General features: G+C 47.4%; 6 protein-coding genes across 6 annotated transcripts; 5 read left to right on the forward strand and 1 right to left on the reverse strand.

The window, feature by feature from the left end:
- Positions 1-155: 155 nt before the first annotated feature.
- BDCG_00433 (C2H2 finger domain-containing protein) lies at positions 156-2,402 on the forward strand. Its single transcript, XM_045415947.1, has 3 exons — positions 156-422; positions 488-1,781; positions 1,857-2,402. The coding sequence occupies exons 1-3, from the start codon at positions 274-276 to the stop codon at positions 1,872-1,874; spliced, it is 1,461 nt and encodes a 486-aa protein (XP_045271776.1). The 5' UTR covers positions 156-273; the 3' UTR covers positions 1,875-2,402.
- BDCG_00434 (uncharacterized protein) lies at positions 1,958-5,224 on the reverse strand. The gene is made up of 5 exons (XM_045415948.1): positions 5,045-5,224; positions 4,705-4,956; positions 4,409-4,622; positions 3,683-4,352; positions 1,958-3,631 (listed from the first exon to the last, which is right to left on the reverse strand). Exons 2-5 carry the CDS (start codon positions 4,945-4,947, stop codon positions 2,527-2,529), a joined length of 2,232 nt encoding a protein of 743 aa, XP_045271777.1. The 5' UTR covers positions 4,948-4,956; positions 5,045-5,224; the 3' UTR covers positions 1,958-2,526.
- Positions 5,225-6,778: 1,554 nt separating this feature from the next.
- Positions 6,779-10,059, forward strand: BDCG_00435 (uncharacterized protein; the record flags this gene model as incomplete). The annotated part of the gene is made up of 3 exons (XM_045415949.1): positions 6,779-7,270; positions 7,339-7,596; positions 7,722-10,059. The coding sequence occupies 3 exons, from the start codon at positions 6,779-6,781 to the stop codon at positions 10,005-10,007; spliced, it is 3,036 nt and encodes a 1,011-aa protein (XP_045271778.1). The 3' UTR covers positions 10,008-10,059.
- A 1,003-nt stretch (positions 10,060-11,062) lies between these two features.
- Positions 11,063-11,260, forward strand: BDCG_00436 (uncharacterized protein; the record flags this gene model as incomplete). The annotated part of the gene is made up of 1 exon (XM_045415950.1): positions 11,063-11,260. One exon carries the CDS (start codon positions 11,063-11,065, stop codon positions 11,258-11,260), a length of 198 nt encoding a protein of 65 aa, XP_045271779.1.
- A 200-nt stretch (positions 11,261-11,460) lies between these two features.
- On the forward strand, positions 11,461-13,341 carry BDCG_00437 (MFS transporter; the record flags this gene model as incomplete). Its single annotated transcript, XM_045415951.1, has 3 exons — positions 11,461-11,842; positions 11,898-12,144; positions 12,212-13,341. The coding sequence occupies 3 exons, from the start codon at positions 11,461-11,463 to the stop codon at positions 13,188-13,190; spliced, it is 1,608 nt and encodes a 535-aa protein (XP_045271780.1). The 3' UTR covers positions 13,191-13,341.
- Positions 13,342-14,415: 1,074 nt separating this feature from the next.
- Positions 14,416-19,479, forward strand: BDCG_00438 (pheromone-regulated membrane protein 6). The gene is made up of 2 exons (XM_045415952.1): positions 14,416-15,448; positions 15,536-19,479. Exons 1-2 carry the CDS (start codon positions 15,374-15,376, stop codon positions 17,288-17,290), a joined length of 1,830 nt encoding a protein of 609 aa, XP_045271781.1. The 5' UTR covers positions 14,416-15,373; the 3' UTR covers positions 17,291-19,479.
- The last annotated feature ends 137 nt before the right edge of the window (positions 19,480-19,616 follow it).

A 19,616-nucleotide genomic window follows, 5' to 3' on the forward strand; every position in this document is an offset into this window, starting at 1 on the left:
TGCTCTGCGTATTGTACTGTACTGTCACCCCGCCCAAAAACAACGTCATTAGCCACAACAGCCGAGATTTATTTTGTTTGAAAAGTATTCAACGCAACTTGATTTGAAACTCGACACCGAGAGAGACAAGACATCCGCAAACCAGGGTACATTCAACTCTTTAGAATCAAACATATTTGCTTTCGCAAAGGCGCCCCCCCCCCCCCCCCCCAAGAAACTTTTTGATTAGCAAGACCTGTCACAAGAGATTCAATATTGTTAAACGCTGGAAATATGACCCCCGCAGTCGCCGGACACAGCGGAGAACTCACCTCTGATGGGTCTCTGAATATAGCAGCTACGCATCCGTTTACTTGCAATACATGCCAGGTTGCTTTCAGAAACAGCGATGCCCAGAGAACCCATATGCGGAGTGATTGGCAGTACGTATATATTCTGTCCCTGTTCCCTATCGTAAATCCGATATATGTTAATACCTCTTGTGTAGTCGATATAATTTAAAGCGTCGAGTCGCATCTCTTCCCCCACTGTCTTCTGAGATATTTGCTGAGAAAGTCCTTACGGCTCAGGCAGCGAATTCTGCCGCTGCAGCCAAAGCCTCCTTCGAAAAAACATGTGCAGCCTGCCAGAAAACATTCTTCAGTGAAAATGCCTTCTTGAATCATATGGCCAGCCAGAAACATAGGTCGAGGGAAGCGCAACTGCGGAAAAGCGGAGCCCTTCAGGATGAAACTGCTTCCGTGATGAGTGGCACATTTTCTCTGGGAGAACCGATCAATACAGGGGAGCCCGCCGCTGCTCCCCCTGCCACTTCCATCCAGGAATCCGCCGCAGAGGCTGAATTCTCCAAGATCGTGGACGCAATGAAAGATACCACCATCGATAGCGAGGATCCATTATCGAAGCGTCCATCCAGGCCAACTCATTCTTCAGTTGCTGGAGCTCGTCAGGCGTCACCAAGTGGCACTGAACCCGAGTATGATGAGGACTATGCGTTAACCCACTGCATGTTTTGCAACCACAATTCAGCAAGTGTGAAACAAAATGTCCTCCACATGAGGAAGTTCCACGGGATGTTTGTGCCTGAGCAAGGATACCTGATGGATGGCGAGGGGCTGTTGAAATATCTCTTCGACAAAATAACAAAGAACAACGAGTGTCTATACTGCCATAAGATCAAGTCAAGCGCCGCAGCGATTCAGACACACATGCGGGATAAGGGGCATTGCATGATTGCGTTCAGTACGGAGGACGAGATGCTCGAAGTGGGGCAATTTTACGACTTTTCCAGCACCTATTCTGACGACGAGGATGGATCAACGTCCGCAACGGGATCTCCCACTAGTGATGCCAAGGATATCAACGATGAGGAGGGGTGGGAAACGGAGAGCTCAGTATCATCATTTGACGACAGGGATGCGCTGTATACTGATTACGAGCTACATCTTCCATCTGGACGGACGGCAGGACATCGCTCTCTGTTCAAATACTTCCGACAGAATCTACGGAACTATCCAACTCCGGAGGAACGTCTTTTACGCCAGCGGACAATTACGGACGCTGCACAGAATCCGGACGTACACGACAATGACGCTAGCGTCAGGAGAAACCAGTCACTTGTTACGAGAGCGGAGGGCGGTCTTGGTATGATTGGTGCGAGCGATAGCCAGAAGCGGTGGGTCAAGGCAGCGGAGGTTAGAGAGACACGGAGTGAACAGAAAGCGAAGAAGCAATATGAATGGGGCCTTCATAAGAGGGGTAATTTCCAGAAGCACTTCAGGGTAAGTCATCCCAGCTCATGTTTCAGATTTCACACCATGTTCGTTCATTTACTAACTCTTAACTCTCAATTGCAGGATCATCTCCTCCAGTAATCGGTCTGAATGGATTGCGTGCGGTTGATATTCCTGATCTTCTCACGTCACATACTCCTCTTTTTTTTTTTTTTTTTCTTTTTTCGCGCTGTAGTTGGACACTTTGGCAGCTCGATGTAATGTACAGTACATACTCTGTTAATCAGGTCCACGAACGATAGATAACTGTAACTAATGAATTTCGAATTGAGGCGAGCTGATCGTTGCTTCATCTCAAGCCTATGATACAGGTAGCAGCTTACAATTTAAAAACTTTTCATATCAGATACCACAAGTGGGAATAATTCTACATTTCCATCCTCACATAACAGTAGTATATAATTAACGTCCATTCGCAAATGCCACAACAGCACTAGGGAAAATGAAATGTAAATAGAGGCAAGTTCCCTACAAAAGGACGCGGTCATATTACCCATAAAATAGTCAACGAAGACCTCGTTATTATTTATGTAGCCGGGGTTAAAAAAACAAAGGTGAAGAAAAACAGAGATAAGAAGAAGAAAAAGGACATACGGTACAAGATCCTCATCGAGATGTAATCAATCTTCATACATGAAGGAGGAAATTCACTTCAAAGTGACAGGCGATCCAGTGGTCCTGCTAAAAGCTCCAAAATCGAAAGAAAATAGTACGCCAACGTAAGATACATTAATCAGAGAAGCAGACGTTGCGTTTCATCATCATCGCCCTGATCCGTAGATTTGGAACCACCTCCGCCCTTCCGCTTTCTACGACGTTTCTTCTTCACAACATGACCGCCATCATCATCATAATCGCCACCATTATCGGCCGGCAAGGCTTCATTACCACTTGCGGAAGTAAGAGCTTGTGTTGTATGCGCTCGATCGGGGCCAGGGGAGACAACAGGCACCCCGTCTTCATCAGTTGTGCCATCACTACTCGTATGCAGAATCACCTTGCGGATTCCGTTGCTATCGACGACCTGCTCTGTGATGCTGCCGCTGCGAGCCGGGCCATGTTGGCGACGATGGTCGCGGGCCTTTTGCGCTTCCAACGAACCGGCGCTGTTTGGCCCGCTGCGGTGTGAGTGGGTGCTGGGGGTTCGAGATGCGATTACGTTCTCAGATTTAGGAGTAGTCAGGTTCAGGGTGCTACGGTCATGTCGCGGGCTCGAACTGTGGGTACTGACTTCGTCTATCGTCTCTGTGGGTTGGGTGGAATCGGTTGCTTTCCCCATTGTGCCATAGGAGGCTTGCACGGCCAGGACGGCATCGCTTGCAGTCTTCCCTGCCGAACGGACCTGAGATGGGGGTCGTGTTGTTAGAGCACTACTAGTTTCCGATGGTCGGGGTTGGGAGATTGTAGATTGGCGATCCGAGCTGGTCGCTTCGCCCGGCTTAATTTTAACTGCCTGGTATCTTGTTTGCCGTGGGCGACTGGCGAGATTCGAAGGGCCTAGGTGCTTCAAATGTTCACGGATTTCCGGAGTTGGACCCCGTTTGATAATCGGAGCCTCTACTGAGTCGGCGTTGTCAAAGGTACCTGACTTTCGGAAATAGAATGAGGTCTGTGGTGGTGAGCTATAATCCGCTGCAGAATGTCTGCGGGGAAGTGTGTCGCTGGTCGTAGGCTCTGCGTGCGCTACATGATTGTCGGACAAGTCTATAAGATTGCCATGCATATGCGGGGGTTCTGCAACAATTTGGCCTTTCGGAACGCGGGACTTGGGTGCGGGGGCCATACGACGTATAGCTTTATGTACATCAATGAAGACATCGGACTCGTCGATGATTTCCCTATCGAGTATTAGTTAGACATTCCTCGGCACCAGGGTTATTTACACGTACTCTCCAATCAGCTCCTCGATGACATCCTCGAGGGTAACTACTCCCAGTGCTCCGTGATCTTCACCGGGATATTCTGAAACTAGAACCATATGAGACTTTCCTTCTTGGAAAAAGTTGACAATATCCAGACAGCTAGTTTCAGCACGAGTTTCTGGCAGCGTTGCAAGCGCAAAATCTCTCACTAGCTTGCAGTCTTCTGGATCATAGGTAATGAGCATCTTCACCAGCAACATGCCAACAAAATTATGTGGCTCATCCGGCGCATGTATCGGAATTCGGGAGTATCCCTGGGACAAGATTAAATCCATCATCTTTTCATCCAACACTGTGTCGGCGGGAATAGTGAAAACGTCTTCCATTGGAATCATAATGCTGCCCACAGACTTCTCTTTGAGGTCAAGGACAGCAGTAATAATGGTAACCTCATCAGAGTTGAGCTGTTCTCCAGCCTGTCCCAGATTTTTATGCAACGTAACCAGAGTCTTCAACCCAGCTTTTTTATATACAGTTCCGTGATCTTCGCCCAAAATTCTATCAAGCAACTTGGCGATGGGCCATGAAATCGGTGACGTGATATACATCAGAAATAGAACGCAAGGCGCCATCCATGCTCCGATGGGTAAACCATAACGGACACAGATCGACTGGGGAACGACCTCGCCAAAAACGACTACACCAGCGTCAGGACCAAGCAATAGAAGTATATGGGGAAAGCAGGGCACATACCGATGAGTGCTGTACTGCCCAATACAGCTGGCCAGCCGCCTCCCAATGACCGATCAAGGATAATAGGGAGCGTTTCATTGGTGATGACGTTGCTAAGCAATAACGTAACCAAAACCCAGTGTTTACCCCGCTTCAAGAGCTTCAATACCTTCTCGGCATGTTTCTTTTCAGCGCCTTCGCCTGAAGTTTTTATGACCTGGAGGTAGACTTCATCCTGGTGTATGGAAGAAAAATTAGCATGAGTATTTTACGGTGGCGCAAAAGGAGTAAAAGAGGGAAACCAGCGGGCGCAATACCTGACCCATAAGGGCAATTGTTAACCCAGCGAAAGCACCACCACTAATCACCAGGGCCGCAGCTATCGAGAGATATAGCCACAGGCTGGGATCATCGGGAGCTTTGCCATCATCCTGGGTATGGAGTTGGAGGGAGCTCAGGATGGGAAAGGCAGAGATGGTAGGAAGCTGTGCCGCTGCGAGAAGCAGTTTGGCAACCACCAGCGCTACAGATCGTCCGGCCACATGCTGGTTCGGATACATAGGAGAACCCTTTGAGACAAGTGGTTAATACGCATGGAAGGTATGTACAGATCTGTACGTAGTTTAGTACCTATGAACTGCGGCTGGCTGGACGTACCTCGATGAAACAAGTTATATCAGGTCACGCAACAGTGCGTATCGAATTCCTTAAAGAAAGAGAGTATAAGGAAATGTGTCTGAAAACAGCCGGATATCCAAATCCACGAGAATAGGTCGACGTCGACAGGGGTTGGAGCGGGAGGTTTGGAACAAGGGAAAAAAGGAACCCCAGGCGCCGATCTCGGTCGCGATGTGATCATAGGAGTCTTGGCATGCAGCAAAGGTTCTGTCAGCTTATGTCAGCAAGGACCGCGCTGGCCTTCTCCGGACTATAAATTATCCGGCGCATCCAGACTTTGATGCAATCTATATAAAAGTGCTTACCACTGAACACTACTACATGCATGATGACGGTGAAGTCTCTTGAAACATTAGCTTACTATTTGATGGACTTGTATAGGTGCAGTGAGCTGGAAAGCACCACTGCAATGAATAAATCCATACAAAGCTAATTAACAGGTGAAATGCAGACTTGTTTCTCAATGACTGCTCTACTACAATGGCCCCTCGCAACACTTCTGAAAGAAATCAGCTATACAATAGTTTTAGTATTTCCACTCATTAAACTGATCTTTGAAAAGGAGGCCTGACACACTGACACCATTTAATGGCCCATTTTTGGGTTTCATGATTTTTAAGATTTCTATTGTTTAACAACAAGAAGAACATTTCAAGGAAAAGCCCGTCTAGTTCAACTAACAAATAAGAAAATATATGAAATAGGGAGTTTCCAGAATACAAACAAAACAACTAACTATAAGAAGAGATTTCTCATTTCACTTCTCTTTAAAATACTTTCTGCTTGCTTGTGAACAACAAACAAGCAAGAAACATATGTTGTCTACCATCTTTCTCCCACTTCTATCTTGACCAACAGACTCTTGGTTTGTCCCACATACTTAGATAGAACCTCATAGAGAAGATTCGTTGAATATCCTACCCAACTGCCTTCTTGTTAGAATATACATATGTGAAGCAACAAGAACCCCTTCATCAAGTACAGGAAAGATGAGATGTATGAAATACAGGGGCTGACCAACCTCTACCCTTCTAGGAATCTCCTCTCCCAGTCTATATGAAATATCAACTTCCTTCACTTCTTCCTCAACCGTCCTGCTATAACTTCATTAAAATTTGTCCCACGAGCAGAGCAAAGAAACATCGCATTCACTACAGCAACAACACTTCATAGCAGACAGTTGTGGAATTCACGCGGGGGGTAAGGTTGAATAACACAACACCACAACAACACAACACACAACATAAAAACACCCCTCTACTCAGAGCTCCCCTTCTTCCTCTTCTCTTTCTCATTTTTTTCCTCTCGTAAAAAAAAGCACTCATCATCAAACCCATAAGAATTCTTTCTCTCATTCTTCACAGCCTAACGGTGATAACTTTTTCTACCTATCTGTCCCCATCTCGACACCTCTCCTCTATCTCTCGCCTGACAAGCGCTCTTGAGCCACCAGACGGCTTCGTGATACCGTACCGCCATCAGTCTCCACTTCCATCTTCGTGACCTCCAAGCAGTCAAGTGCCAATCAGCTGTGCTCCTCTGTTAACAAAACCACGAGAAGTGACAGGAGAAGAAAAAAGGAGAAAAAAAAGTTGGTCTATGTGATAGGTCTTTTGCCCCCTTTCCCCCTTTCCCCACCTCGAAAGATCGAATCCTCGACCCAGGGGGATCAACCTTCCGGTAGTTCTCGAGACGCCAAGGGAAAGCTTGACAATGTTTCCCCTGACGGTGCTGTGCCTGGTGTTGCTTGTGGGTAACCTTTCTGGTGGCCCAAGCACCTCTACGGCAGCCGCCGCGGTCATCACAACTACCTCGGAGAGCCCGTTGCTGGCCGCGGAGTCGATTCTCGATTCCACCATGATGTGCCCTCTGGTCTTTAGTGCGGTCCTTTTCGTCGCGTTGGCCTTGCTCAGTTTCATCCCGGTATGTGTCAGCGTGCATAAGATGCTGAGCACTGGCAAGGGCCCCATCACCGTCGCTAAGGTGATAAGGATCGTCTTCGCCAGCCTAGTTGGCAAGCACATGGTGACTGCGTGGTCATCTCTGCATACGACTCTCTCGCGTATTTACTCGCAAGACGGTGCTCTGGGTGCCGCGCGCTTCGCGGTGGATCGGGCAGTATCTGCGTTCCGTCAGACCTGGGCATACCGTCTCTACCGCTGGATTTCGCCCAGCGGACAGGTAATATCTTTCAGAACGCTATTTGTGGGTGTTATTCATTCTTTCCCCCTCCTTTGTAGCTGGGTACTATGGCCTGCTAACCGTAAGGCTAGCCGCCCTTCATGCTATATTGCGGGTACATCAAATTCGGTGCACCAGCCTGCGCCTATCTTTCAGGCCTTCTTGCCGGGATCGCCAACGATTCCGAGTTGCGTATTTCTAGTTGTGACTATGTCATAACTGGCATTTACGCTCCCGTGGAGAAACATAGGTGGCATGATGACCGACTGCAGAACCTTTACTGTTCTGGAGCGCTGTCCGGATTCGTCACGCGGACTGAATGGAAAGAATGGATAGAGCAAAAGCTCTATGTAAGTTACCTTGATTTTCACATGTTAGATTTTGTTAGATTTTTTCTTTTTTCTCTTTCGTTCTTTCTTTCTTTCTTTTTTAGAAAAAAGGCGCACGAAACTAATGAGACGGCGCGAAAACATAGTCATTGGAAATGTTCCACCTTGCCCTCTTCGTGTCCTTGGTGGCGCTGGCGTTCCTGCCTACCTTCATCCTCTACACTGTCATTAGCCTGAAGGACTTTGACTATGTCATTGTCCGGAAAGCCGACCTGGCAGCAATGAAGGTTGCAGAGAACCCAACCCCGAAGAAGGCCGGGAGGGCAAGTGGTGTGATCCCCGCCAGAAACGGGACAATTGGGAATCGAACGAGCGCCAGTCAGCGCACTTTGATGATTGACCAGTTAAAGAGCCGAATTAGGGAACTTGAAGTTTGCAACCTCGACTCTACGTCCATGATTAGGGCTCTTGAGGGAAAAAGCTGGAATAAGGACAGAGTACTCGCCAGACTCATGAAGGACCGCGCGGATCTGCAGCTGGAGAACTCAAGAGAGCGGTCGCGACGAGAATATCTTACCGAGAAGCTGGCAAAGTCAATCAAGCAGCAAGACACGCTCAATTTAACTTCCTCCCTCAAGTTGGCGCGAGAGCAGCTGGGACAGGAACAGATGAAAGTGAAGATTGCAGAAGACATGTACAGCGCTCTCAGGACCCTTGCGGGGAACATAAATTTAGAACCGAGCCTGCACAAGTACATCCACGATTTCGACAAGATCGCTGAGAAGTGCAATGTGGACAATTTGAGTTCGTCGGCCCGCAAGGCAAGGCTAGAAGTCATGCAGCAAACCCTCAAGAACAAATTACCCTACCTGCTTAGGGAGGCAACGATCAAGGCTTACGCGGTTCGGAACACCAGATGTGACGAGCAAATTGCCGCTATCAAGAAAAACGGCCGCCCTCAAGAGAGATCTCGAGAGTGCGCGCCGCCATATCAATTCACTCGTAACCGAACCAGCCCAGCGTACATGCATTGCGACCCGAACGACAACCTGGCGACGAACACTGAGCTTGATGCGGTGAGACAACAACTTGCCACAGTTGTTGCTGATCTTGAAGCGCAACGTGTTGAGACTGCCGCTATGATTGGCCTCCTGGAAGGTGAACGTAGCGCGCACGCTCTTTCCGTGGCGTCACTCAATGAGACGCACAACATGGTCGTCACCACACACTCGAGCCAAACTCAAGAGCTCAAGGTGGAGATCCGAGCAGCGAGACGGCACGGTGAAGAAGTCAGAGCAGGGAAGGAGAAGGAAATCGCGGACCTTCGCCAAGAACTCGAGGCCAAGAACCAGGAAATCATAACTCATACATATGAGGTCCAGGAAAAAGGCCGGGCACTCCTCAGGATGGAGGGCGAGCTTCACGAAGCCCGGCGCTCCTTTGGAGCCCTTCATGTCGCCGCCAACGCCCAGACTCAAACACGAGTTACTGGAGCTGAGCTCGCTCAACTTCAACAACAGCTGGCCAGCTCCGCTACTCGAGAGGAAGCCCTCAGTGCCGAGCTTGCCCATGTTCATGGACTGCTGCGGAACATGGAGCTCGAGAACGCCCAGTCTCTAGAGCAGCAACGGCAAGCGAAAGACAATCTGATTGCACAGTATCAGACAGCCTTGTTCAGCAAGGATTTCGAGTACAAGCAGCAGATTGACCAACTCCAGTCCGCTGGCCGAGCCCTCGATGCGGAGTGTCAGAAACTGCGCGCAAGGGTCCAAGGGCACCAGGCAACCTCATCTGTGCTCGCGGACGCTAACGCAAAAGTGGTTGAATGTCGAGCACAAATCAATCATCTGATGCAGAAACTGAGCCAGCTCACCCAGGCTCCGACAGACGATTTGACCAGACAGCATATCGAGAAACTTCGCGCGCGGGTGCAAGTTCTCGAGAAAGGGGACCGTGACAATGTCACGGACAAAATCCGGTCCACCCAACGGATCAAGAGTCTGGAAGAGGACCTACAGAAGACCAGGGTTGCTCTCAGCAACGCCAAAGCGGAGGCGGCAAGCCCTCGCAGAGCGCTAGGGCCGAATCCGTTGAGAGCAAAAGTCGATGACTTGAACAAGGCTCTAGAGGCAAAGAATGCTGAAATAAGCGCGCTGCAGGTCCAAATTGAAACTCAGCGGGACAAGATCAAGTCTACAGAGGATCAGCTTAGCTACCTTGTTTCCCTGGGCTGGATCCCAGCGGATAGCTCCAAGGGGCTGCAGGAAACTCCCATTCTGGAGGCAGAAGACTTGATCAAATCCGAAGTTGAGGCCACGAAAAGGGCCGGTGAGCCGCTCTACGTGCCACAAAAGAGGCAAAGGACGGAGGAGTATGAGTCCTCAGCAATCCTGCCTGTGCCAGCCACCTGGGTGCAAATGACGGATGCGTGAACGTGCGATTAAGCACAATTATTTAGTAGGTGGTGTTTGAAGCAGACTCGACGAACACAATGACTAATTTCTGAGTCAGATCTCAGCATCCATCCAGCTAACTGTTGGGGGTCCCGCGGTTGGTCGGCCCTTCTACCAGCAGTGCGCTGGTGGTGATCGAGCTCTTTTGCCCCAGTAGCCTACAGGTTATGAGACCGTTAAGCGTGAGCCCCGCTGTGATCAACATGCATGGGTTCGATCCCAGAATGGACTTAAAAATTCCTAACAAATACCCTGGACATTTTAACAGTGCCAAGAGACATCCCAGGAGTGTGCCCTAGAAGTCCCGTGAGCCCTAGGACTGACTGAGTCCATTATTAAAAAGGAGCCATTGTGGGGAGGCCACTGAAGGGAGCCACTGAGGGGAAGTACTGTACTCTGTGGTAGCTGGTCCGAGGGGGGGTGTTGGGGGTCCCGCGGTTGGTCGGCCCTTCTACCAGCAGTGCGCTGGTGGTGATCGAGCTCTTTTGCCCCAGTAGCCTACACTAACGACAGGGATGGATAGCTTATAAATTGAAAACACCATGTCGATACTGCACTCTGTACTTCTTGCTAAGGTAGAAGGGTAGGTGGCCCTTGGGCTGCCTGTGAATTTTAAGGCGGCGAGTTTTATATAAAACTTCGACAGAGACGAGCCAATAATTTCCTTTCAACACCATTGTGCAGCGTGCTTGCACCAGATTCAGGGGCTTCTTCGCCTAACTTTGTTATTCCTCTCTTCGTTGGAGTCGGAGTTGGTTGTCCCCGTCTACGCTGTAATATGGGCTCGATGCTGCCAAGATCCCTTCGAGACTGGGCTGGCTCGGACTGAGTGTTGATCATAGCCTCGTATTCGGGACAACGATTCTTCTGCCTCTTCATGCATCGTCAATCATATGCGCTGGGCCGCTTTGAATGTTTACTTCTTCTGCAGGAGCGAACCACGGAACTCAGCCCGCCAGAACATCTTCGATAATAAAATAACGAATTCCACATACGAAATCATTGGCTGCTATCGTTGTCTGCCTACCAATAAAATGGCAGCCCGCTTTTACGTGGGCCACTGCTGTGGCCAACGTTCAGAAAGGGTCGTATGGATCCAATCATTATTGACAGTTCTGGTGCGACAATCCAGGGCTGATCTAGTGATTCCTGGCACACGGCAGGCGCTGACGCAGCCACCATCGACGCTGCCCAAACGAGACCTTGCAGATCCGTCTCAAAACTCCGCATAAAAAGGAACACGCCTGGTGCGGATCTGGCAGACCATTCCCAGCCTCAAATACCCGTGAAAGCGAAATAAATACCTTGATCGATTGTTCAGTCTCTAATCCTCGACGGAGTGATGTCTCCCAGACTGCTTGTATCGCTTCACACGTAGTTCTATATCGGACGGCTACAGGCTCCGGAGTTTCTGATCATTTGCCAACTCGATATGCTACTCCAACAACAAGACAGCCTTGAAAACGATGTTGAAGATGTCCCGTTCCTGCCAAAGTCGCCTTCTTTGGATCAGTCATCGGTTACTTCAAGCCAAAACCCAGATGGCATCAATAGCGCCCGGCGGAAAATTCGCATGCGGCTCACTATCGCTCTTTTTGCTATTGTGCTTGCCTTCGAGACTGGCGGATCCATGCTCGCTGCCCCCATGACACGCATGTTCGAATCGATAACTTGCCTACAGTACTATAAGGAGCACGACCCTGCAATAATAGGGAAGAATGGAAACATTCCTGAGGAATTATGCAAGAATAAGGAGATTCAGGGTGAAGTCGCAATTGTGAAGGGTTATGGAGAGCTTTTTGACGCGATGGCTGGTACGGTCATTGGTTTCCGGACCTAAAAATGTTCCATATAATAACTGGGTAATAGGTGTGCTTCTTTCGGTACCGTATGGCCTATTGGCAGACAAATACGGCCGGAAACCAATATTTTGCATTTGCATTCCTGGGTTTGTCCTGAACATGATGGTTACAGGCGTAATATTATACGCGTCGGATACGTTTCCGTTACGTATGGTTTGGCTATCTACCTTAGCCTGGATGTTTGGAGGTGGTTTTGCTGTTGCTAGCACAATGGTATGGACGATGATGGCGGATGTTACTGCTGAATCCCAAAGGTTTTTGTCCCTGCCAGTCATAGCACAAACGGCGGAAATTATACTTCTAACTTATTGATATAAAAAGGGCTGCTCTTTTCTTCAAATTCGGCGTCTCAATAATGCTGGCCGACTTCATCTCTTCACTCTTTACCTCGTGGCTCATGAAGTACAGTCCCTGGATTCCGATGGTCATAGGATGGAGCTTTACCATGATTGGAATCCTTCCAGCCGTACTACTACCAGAAACGAAAGGGACATTCACATCGGAGAAGGAACTCGCTCATGAGCTTTCTGAACCATCATCACCTATCAACGATGGGCCTATCTATTTTTCGCCTGAGCAGCGCAATGCCGGTATGCTATCATTCGCTAAAAAGCCACGTCCGGCCTCACAACTCAGGCGGATGGGATCTCAGTTCAGCTTCATTATCCAGGATAAACACCTCATATTTCTCCTTTCCACATTCCTCGTCTACAGATTGAGCCGCGGCACATCATGGCTCCTCATACAATACATATCCAAACGCTACCACTGGACCCTTGCGAATGCGAATTTCTTAAACTCCTTCAAATCAATCCTAACCGTATTTCTCTTCCTCGCCCTACTCCCGCTCGCATCATGGTACCTAACATCTCGACGAGGCACACACTACCGGCAGAAGGACTTGACCCTCGCCAAAGGCAGCGTCATCCTCCTCCTCGTCGGCACGTTTATCATGGGCATCTCACCCTCAATATCCCTCTTTATCGTCGGTCTCATCGTGCAGACGTTGGGTATCGGGTTTGTGTTTATTGTTCGGTCCCTGGCCACCACCATGGTGCATAGAGATCAGACTGCACGGCTGTATACGGCGATAGAGATCCTGCAGAGCATCGGAGTGACGATTGCCAGTCCGACAGTGACTTTCTTTTTCAACAGGGGTTTAGATATGGGAGAGGGCTGGATTGGGTTACCTTGGGTGGTGGCGTCTGGTCTTTTTGGCGCGACGGCGGTGTTGCTATGGATGTATAGACTACCCTCTCTTCCAAAGCAATCTGTGTCTGAAGCTTCGATTGCACTTTGAGTTTGATATCTGTTAACTTTTTCTCGTTGCCACTTTTTCCCTGTTTTCTCTTCCTTTCGAGTATTTTTTATTTTTTATTTGCATTTTTATTTTTTTTAAACATGTACAGTGCATGCGATTTATATCCTCTCGGCCTTGAAGCGATTTGTTTTCTTTTCATACTTTGTGTGTTTTTGTAGATATTTTATTCGGGATGAAGAGAACCTCGCAGCATAGACATGAAATACATACAGACAGACAGACAGACAGACATCCTTTTTATATTCCAATTACCATCCGGCCGCACATTATGTTTCCAACCACTTCTCAATGCACCGAGTACTAGCGAGGTTTTGCGTTAAAACCCCATCCACGAAAATACCTCGATGCCAAGAAAGTACCTCAAGCCTGCGGAGAAAAAATAAAATAAACAGTTATAGGCCGGAGAAGAATCGGAGGTGAATTAATTGGCCGAAGATCGGATTGTGAAGAATCAAACGTAGGTAGGTACAGTAACAGTACGGAGTATATGTGGCCGTGATCATTTGTTGTTCTGCAAAATAGCAATAGTCGGTCTGTCTATAATAACAGCTATTTATATGAACCAAGACACATCGATCTGAATATGGTAAATTTCTCATTGTATACAGATTCATTTTTAACCTGCTTCATTCATTTTTTTTTTATTTTTTAATCTTGACAGTTCTGGAGAGAATAATGGGTAAAGCTGTGCGCTTCAGGCGTACATATTATCAGATTGGTCAGATCTCTCAGGCGGATGAAGGAGAAGCACTTCAAAGTGATTGTTTTCTTCTGCTTCAATTCTGCTTTTATATATTTTTTTGTTTATTATAGTCCACACTCAGGTTACTATTATATGTACTGTTAACTTATATTTCACCAATTCCTTAACTCATTATGGACTCTGGCGCAATAGACCTCGGCGACTAGAGGTTAGCGGCAGGTAACCAACGCTAACCGGATAACGGCGGGTGTACCTGAGCCCAGACCATCCATCCATACCTAGGTATCAGAACCTTCTAGCGTTGATCACGGGGTTTACCAGCCGGAGATCGATCAGATCCATGGATGGATCTGGGCACTGTTTCAGAAGCAGTTAGCGCCGTGGAAATGTTCGCCGCTGGTTGGGTTGGAACCGTTTCATATTATTATTATATTATTTCATACCCTAAACCCATGGAAGTCCAAATTAATACGGGAGTGAGTGATCATAGGTACGGTACTGCACATTCACCTGCAGATTTAATATTACAGACTGCAGAGGATGGAGGAGGGGAATCCGGGTGCAGCTTTTTCATTATTGTTAGGCATTTCATTCATTCAGCGCTAGCATTCACTTAATTATTTATTCATCATTTTAACTACGCTGTATAACTATGAATTCATTATTTAATACGGAGTAATTAATTCCCCAATTCCCCAAGGCTGCTGGCATTTGCAAGCCCAACAACCCACTTTCCCCTGGTCTTGGCGCCCAGGCCCGCTAGTCCCGTTTAGCCACCCAGTGACCACCACACTCCCCCAACCAACCACAATCGTCAATCGTTCAATTGTCAATCATCAATCATCAATCATTCATCCATCCATTCTTTTATCCTGACCATTCTCCTTTCTTTCTATCTCTCTCTTTCTAATCTCTCTCTTTTCTAACCCATGTTACGGAGTAGTTGTTTCTACCGTGGTCGTTCGATCCAGTGCCCCCCCCCGCGCTGCTGCTGCTGCTGCTGCTGCTGCAATCTTTCGTGTTGAATCGCCGTTAGATTGACGCCAACCATTCATTTCCCCACAAGTGTGATCGATGTAACACACCGCACAACTACTACTTCAAACCACTCTCCCTCTCTCTCTTCAGCGCCTATCGTAGAGATAGATGTCCAATTATACACGCATTTTACATTTTGTATACTGCTTCACAGTCATTTAAAACATTTACCACGCCTCTCACACCACGATAAACCACTTTGTTGTCCTCTTCCTCTTCCTTCTTTTTTCCCCCTTCCCTCTGCGACCGGCTGGACCGAGAATCGCGATCACACACTCTCTCAAAATAACTCACCGTGTACTCTTTGTACATCACATTTACATTTCTCCTTACCCAGAAACTTGGTTGAACCAGGTCACTCTTGACTTTTTTAATCGCATGAAAAACAACTCTCAGAGAGATCGCGGATTCGTCTTAGACAATGGGTTGTTGTACATCTAACAGGAAGGAAGAATACTGGGGACATATGCGACAAGAACAAAAATGGGATTACATTGTAAGGACCTCCTCAATCTACTTGTTGTTTGGAAAAGGGCTACTTTTGGAAATTGTCTTTCCACTAACTGCCTATTTTACTTGATAGAATCTCCAAGACTTCAAGTCGACTACATGTTTTACCCAACTCTCTTATTTCATTCTTTGGATTTCAGTTTTTATATCGATCGCTGTATATGGCGTCGACACCTTCACCGCTGTCAATTTGATCGCTTTCAATCGATGGTCCACTGAGGCAGAACAATTAATCCCCCGTTACATCTCAAAATGGATCTTCGCAGGATGCATCATGCTTTCCTTCGTTTTCCTCATATACCGATGGATTCGTGCGATCCGTGTTATGAAACAAGGAGGAGTCGCACAGAGTTATCTTGACCCCCTAGCCGTTAGAATTCAAAGTATCCGCGTTGGGGAGAAAGGTCAAGGCTGGCGTCGTTTCCTGGTGTTTTACGAACTTACCAAGAGCAAAAAGGGCGCTGATTACGTTGCCCTCTTCACGTACTTCAACTTTGAGGCATGGATGCGAACGGTCTTCGCCGAGGGCCCTCGACAGTTCATTAATGGGTCGATTCTATATTCCGTAATGGAGTCGGATCTGATTCTCCAAGGAGAACACGCACCCCCGGAAGGTACCTCTTCTGTCTCTCAGTTTTTTAGCAATGTTGGAGCATTGGCCGATAAGGACAGGCGACAAGCTGTGATTCTGTCAGCGATGTTATTTACCCTTGTGATTTGGGTGTTCTCTGTCCTCAGCCTCATGCTGTCGTGCGTCCTATATCTACTTTTTCTGTGGCATCATATCCCTAGCGAAGACGGTTCCCTCACTGCCTATTGTCGCCGCAAGATTAATAGGCGATTTGAGAGAATTGTTAAGGAGAAGGTCGACAAGGTATTGGCCAAGGACGTCGTGCTGCAGGATCGCGGTCCTTCTGACCCTGAACTTGCGACTGGTATTGTCAAACGGCAGCCCACCCTGCCCACTTTCCATCAGCCAAGCACGGACAAACTGCCAGAGATGCCAGCTCTTTCCCGCCAGACAACTGTGTCGACGCTTCCGCTATATTCCAACGCCCCATCTAGAGGCCCCACCCCTCAGCGTCAACCAACGTTGCCTAATTTGCGCCAGCACAGTTCAGATGAACTTCCAGAAATGCCGGGACTATCACGTCAGACCACAGTCTCGACTCTGCCGCCATATGCCAACTCTACAACACCAGGTGCCAATTCTCACCGGCAACCAAGCCTGCCAGATACCAACTGGTCCAACTATGATGATATGTCTATGGGCAATGGCAACCACAGCTCTCGCGTTTCCGATGACAACCTACCCTTGGTGAACAATGCCGCAGGGTTTAGCTACAACAATGAACGAGATTATAATCAAGGCCCTCCGGTCCTACCACCAATCGATAGGCAAGGAACACCACTGTCACTCATGGCAGGTCCAAGGCCCCGCGACCACATACCGCCAGGGCCGGACCCGTCAGCGGATAACCAACAATTCCCCTTCTCACCACCAATGCCGGCGCTCAGCGACAGCGCTTCCCCCGTTAGCCGTTCGCAAACGTCACCCCCTGCGCGGCCATACTCGCCACACCTTACTCCCAGCGGTGGTAGCGGCTACCCGGCCTTCCCAGCAAGCCCGGCGCCCCGGAATCCTCTCCCACGTCTCCCGGGCGGTGGAATGACCGCAGGCCCGCCTCCTATCCGCAACTTTACTCGTCCATCCACGACTTCTCCTTCCAATGAGCATGCCAACCGATCCGCTGCCTCCAACAGACCCTGGCCGCAGCGATCAGGCACCGCACCCCCTCAAAATCCATCGCCATATGGTGGATTTTGAGGCGTAAATAAGAATATGCAAAATTATTTATGTGTTATATTACAATAAAATATTCACATCATTTTGTGCTCGATATATTGCGGGAGCATTAGATTTGTTTAGCCTAAAGGATTGAACCCTCACGAGCCAGGATTTTCGTAAAGTCTACCGGCGTTTTAAGGCTTCTGTGCTTTTAGTTTCTGCCGGACGTTGCTGGCGCAAAAGGCGAAAAGGGTAAATTCGATCCCAGTGGAATATGGAGACGTTTTTTTTAGTTCTATTCTTTTATTATGGCTTTGGGCTCTGTGAAACTAGTTACCTACGTAGCTCTCACTTAGCCCGTATGTTTTCAACACCTACCTACACACATTGAGCTATGGTCCACAATGCCGCTCGAGTCACATCTCACACACGACCGTCTACCCCTCACATCGTTTCTCTTCGATCTCAATAGCTATCCAAACATTTCTCACATTTCCTCACCATTTCATGTTATCCAAAAGGGACATTGTCATGCTCGATCCCGTTCTCCATTTCAATATTCATTTTTTGCCATGTTCCTTTTCTCGTCTTTTCTCATCATTCCTTGCCACGACCTTTCCAAAAATAGCAGAAACCAAGCAAAACTGGATTTTGTTAAAGCCATGCTTTTTATATCTACCCCTTTTTTCATGAACGAGCACAAATGATCAAACAGATACACACAATACAACCACGCCCCAAATACCCGAATTTATTTATTTATTTTTTGTAGTGGTTTTTAATTCCATTCACTTCTTGTTCTTTCTTCCCCACTTCTACTCGTTACGTTCGGTTACACTTATGTCCATGTTACTTACACTTCACAATACCTATCTATACTTTGATACCGGATTCGCCCTTCTTCTTCTTCTTCTCTTGCGCAAAACTCTCTTTAATCACTCTTGTTTAAATTACCTCTTTTCCCCCTTTTTTCCATTCCCCTTCTTCGCATGAATGTAACATGAACATATAAATTCTCATCAACCAATTGAATAGGCCGAGCTTGGAAAAATCTACCAGTGAAAGAAAGCATTTACTGCTCCCCCCCCGCCCAACTCCTTTCTTTTTATTTCACATCTATGTAGCTAGCCAAGTAGCTCGGTACAACCCCTTTTTTGAAATAACTACATGTATCCTGTGCAAGCTCTTGGAAAAGTTAATCTTGTACATGTACAGTACGTTTTAAGTAATTCCTTTTTTTAAATTTTCCCACTTGCGGTTCCCTCAACTCCGGGGGCGCCGATTCGAAATAAATCGTCGCCAAGAGATATAAGGCGCGCAGTCCGCTCCACTGAGTCCACCCCACAGGTTTTTCGTGGGTTCAACGGTATCATTACATAGTAGGGGAGTAGTTAAGGTTCTGAAGGCCCACTTCCCGCGATTTGATGAGAAGCGCTTTTACTTTAGATTACATAGTAGATGAGGAGAGAAGTATCTGATTAGAGCTGGTTGGCTAGCTGTGGATATCTATATCTATATCTATATCTATCATGGTTGGGTTGGGTAGGAAGGAGGTGTGGTGTTGGTGTGGAGAGAGAATCTGGCAGGTCTGGGTTTTTTTGTTTCCTTTTCTTCTTCTTCTTCTTCTTCTTCTTCAGCTTCTGCTTTTCTTTCTTTCTTTCTTTCTCCCTTTTTTATACACATGAAGGACAGTTGCGGGATCATTTACACCGTCCCATCCCACGAGAAGTGCGTGAGTTTGACATAAAATAAGTACAGACATTTTACCCATTCCAGCTCAGGAAGGACCAGGTGCCCTTCTGCTTGTTCGTACATACATACATACATAAAATATCGAGCTGTAGCTGTCCCAAGTGCGGGAGAGAGCCACCTACCCTAGTATACCTAGTCACCATGGTGGTGGTTTGTGAAGTTTCTATGATGTACTATACATGTACATACCTATACGTTACAGCAGCGCTCATAGTCTTTATATGCATGCTGTTTTAAAAGAAAGGTACTAGAAGAGGAACAAGTATTGCTTTCTCAGGTGGGGAATGTGTATTCTGGACATTGATGGAACTTGGCGTAAGGAGTAGTTAAGGTAACTAAGTAGTATTTTCATGTTTACATGTTTACAAATGGATGCTTCAAGTGGTTGTTTTCACTAGTTACTGGCGAACTAAGAAGCTGTTTTTTTCTTTTTATTTTATTTTCTTTTTTGAAGATATTCTACTCCAACATCAAAGCTACATTCCTAGGTACGTTGTCATTTTCGACAATTGTAGCAGACTGCCACATTAATTAAATCTTGCTCTCAAGATTTTAGGTTTTAAATATCCTTTATTTGTACGCTTAAACTTTTACAAGGTTAACTTTGAGCTTG

The sequence above is a fragment of the Blastomyces dermatitidis genome (assembly GCF_000003525.1).
Source record: "Blastomyces dermatitidis ER-3 genomic scaffold supercont1.1, whole genome shotgun sequence".
NCBI classification, from domain to species: domain Eukaryota; kingdom Fungi; phylum Ascomycota; class Eurotiomycetes; order Onygenales; family Ajellomycetaceae; genus Blastomyces; species Blastomyces dermatitidis.

Excerpts from the sequence above, each read along its gene's own strand:
- BDCG_00433 (XM_045415947.1), top strand. The coding sequence starts at position 274 with ATGACCCCCGCAGTCGCCGGACACAGCGGAGAACTCACCTCTGATGGG. Across the intron at positions 423-487 it reads CATATGCGGAGTGATTGGCA|TCGATATAATTTAAAGCGTC; the intron begins GTACGTATATAT and ends CCTCTTGTGTAG.
- BDCG_00434 (XM_045415948.1), bottom strand. The coding sequence starts at position 4,947 with ATGTATCCGAACCAGCATGTGGCCGGACGATCTGTAGCGCTGGTGGTT. Across the intron at positions 4,353-4,408 it reads GGGCAGTACAGCACTCATCG|TCGTTTTTGGCGAGGTCGTT; the intron begins GTATGTGCCCTG and ends ACGCTGGTGTAG. Across the intron at positions 3,632-3,682 it reads ATCGAGGAGCTGATTGGAGA|GGAAATCATCGACGAGTCCG; the intron begins GTACGTGTAAAT and ends AATACTCGATAG.
- BDCG_00438 (XM_045415952.1), top strand. The coding sequence starts at position 15,374 with ATGGGTTGTTGTACATCTAACAGGAAGGAAGAATACTGGGGACATATG. Across the intron at positions 15,449-15,535 it reads AACAAAAATGGGATTACATT|AATCTCCAAGACTTCAAGTC; the intron begins GTAAGGACCTCC and ends TTTACTTGATAG.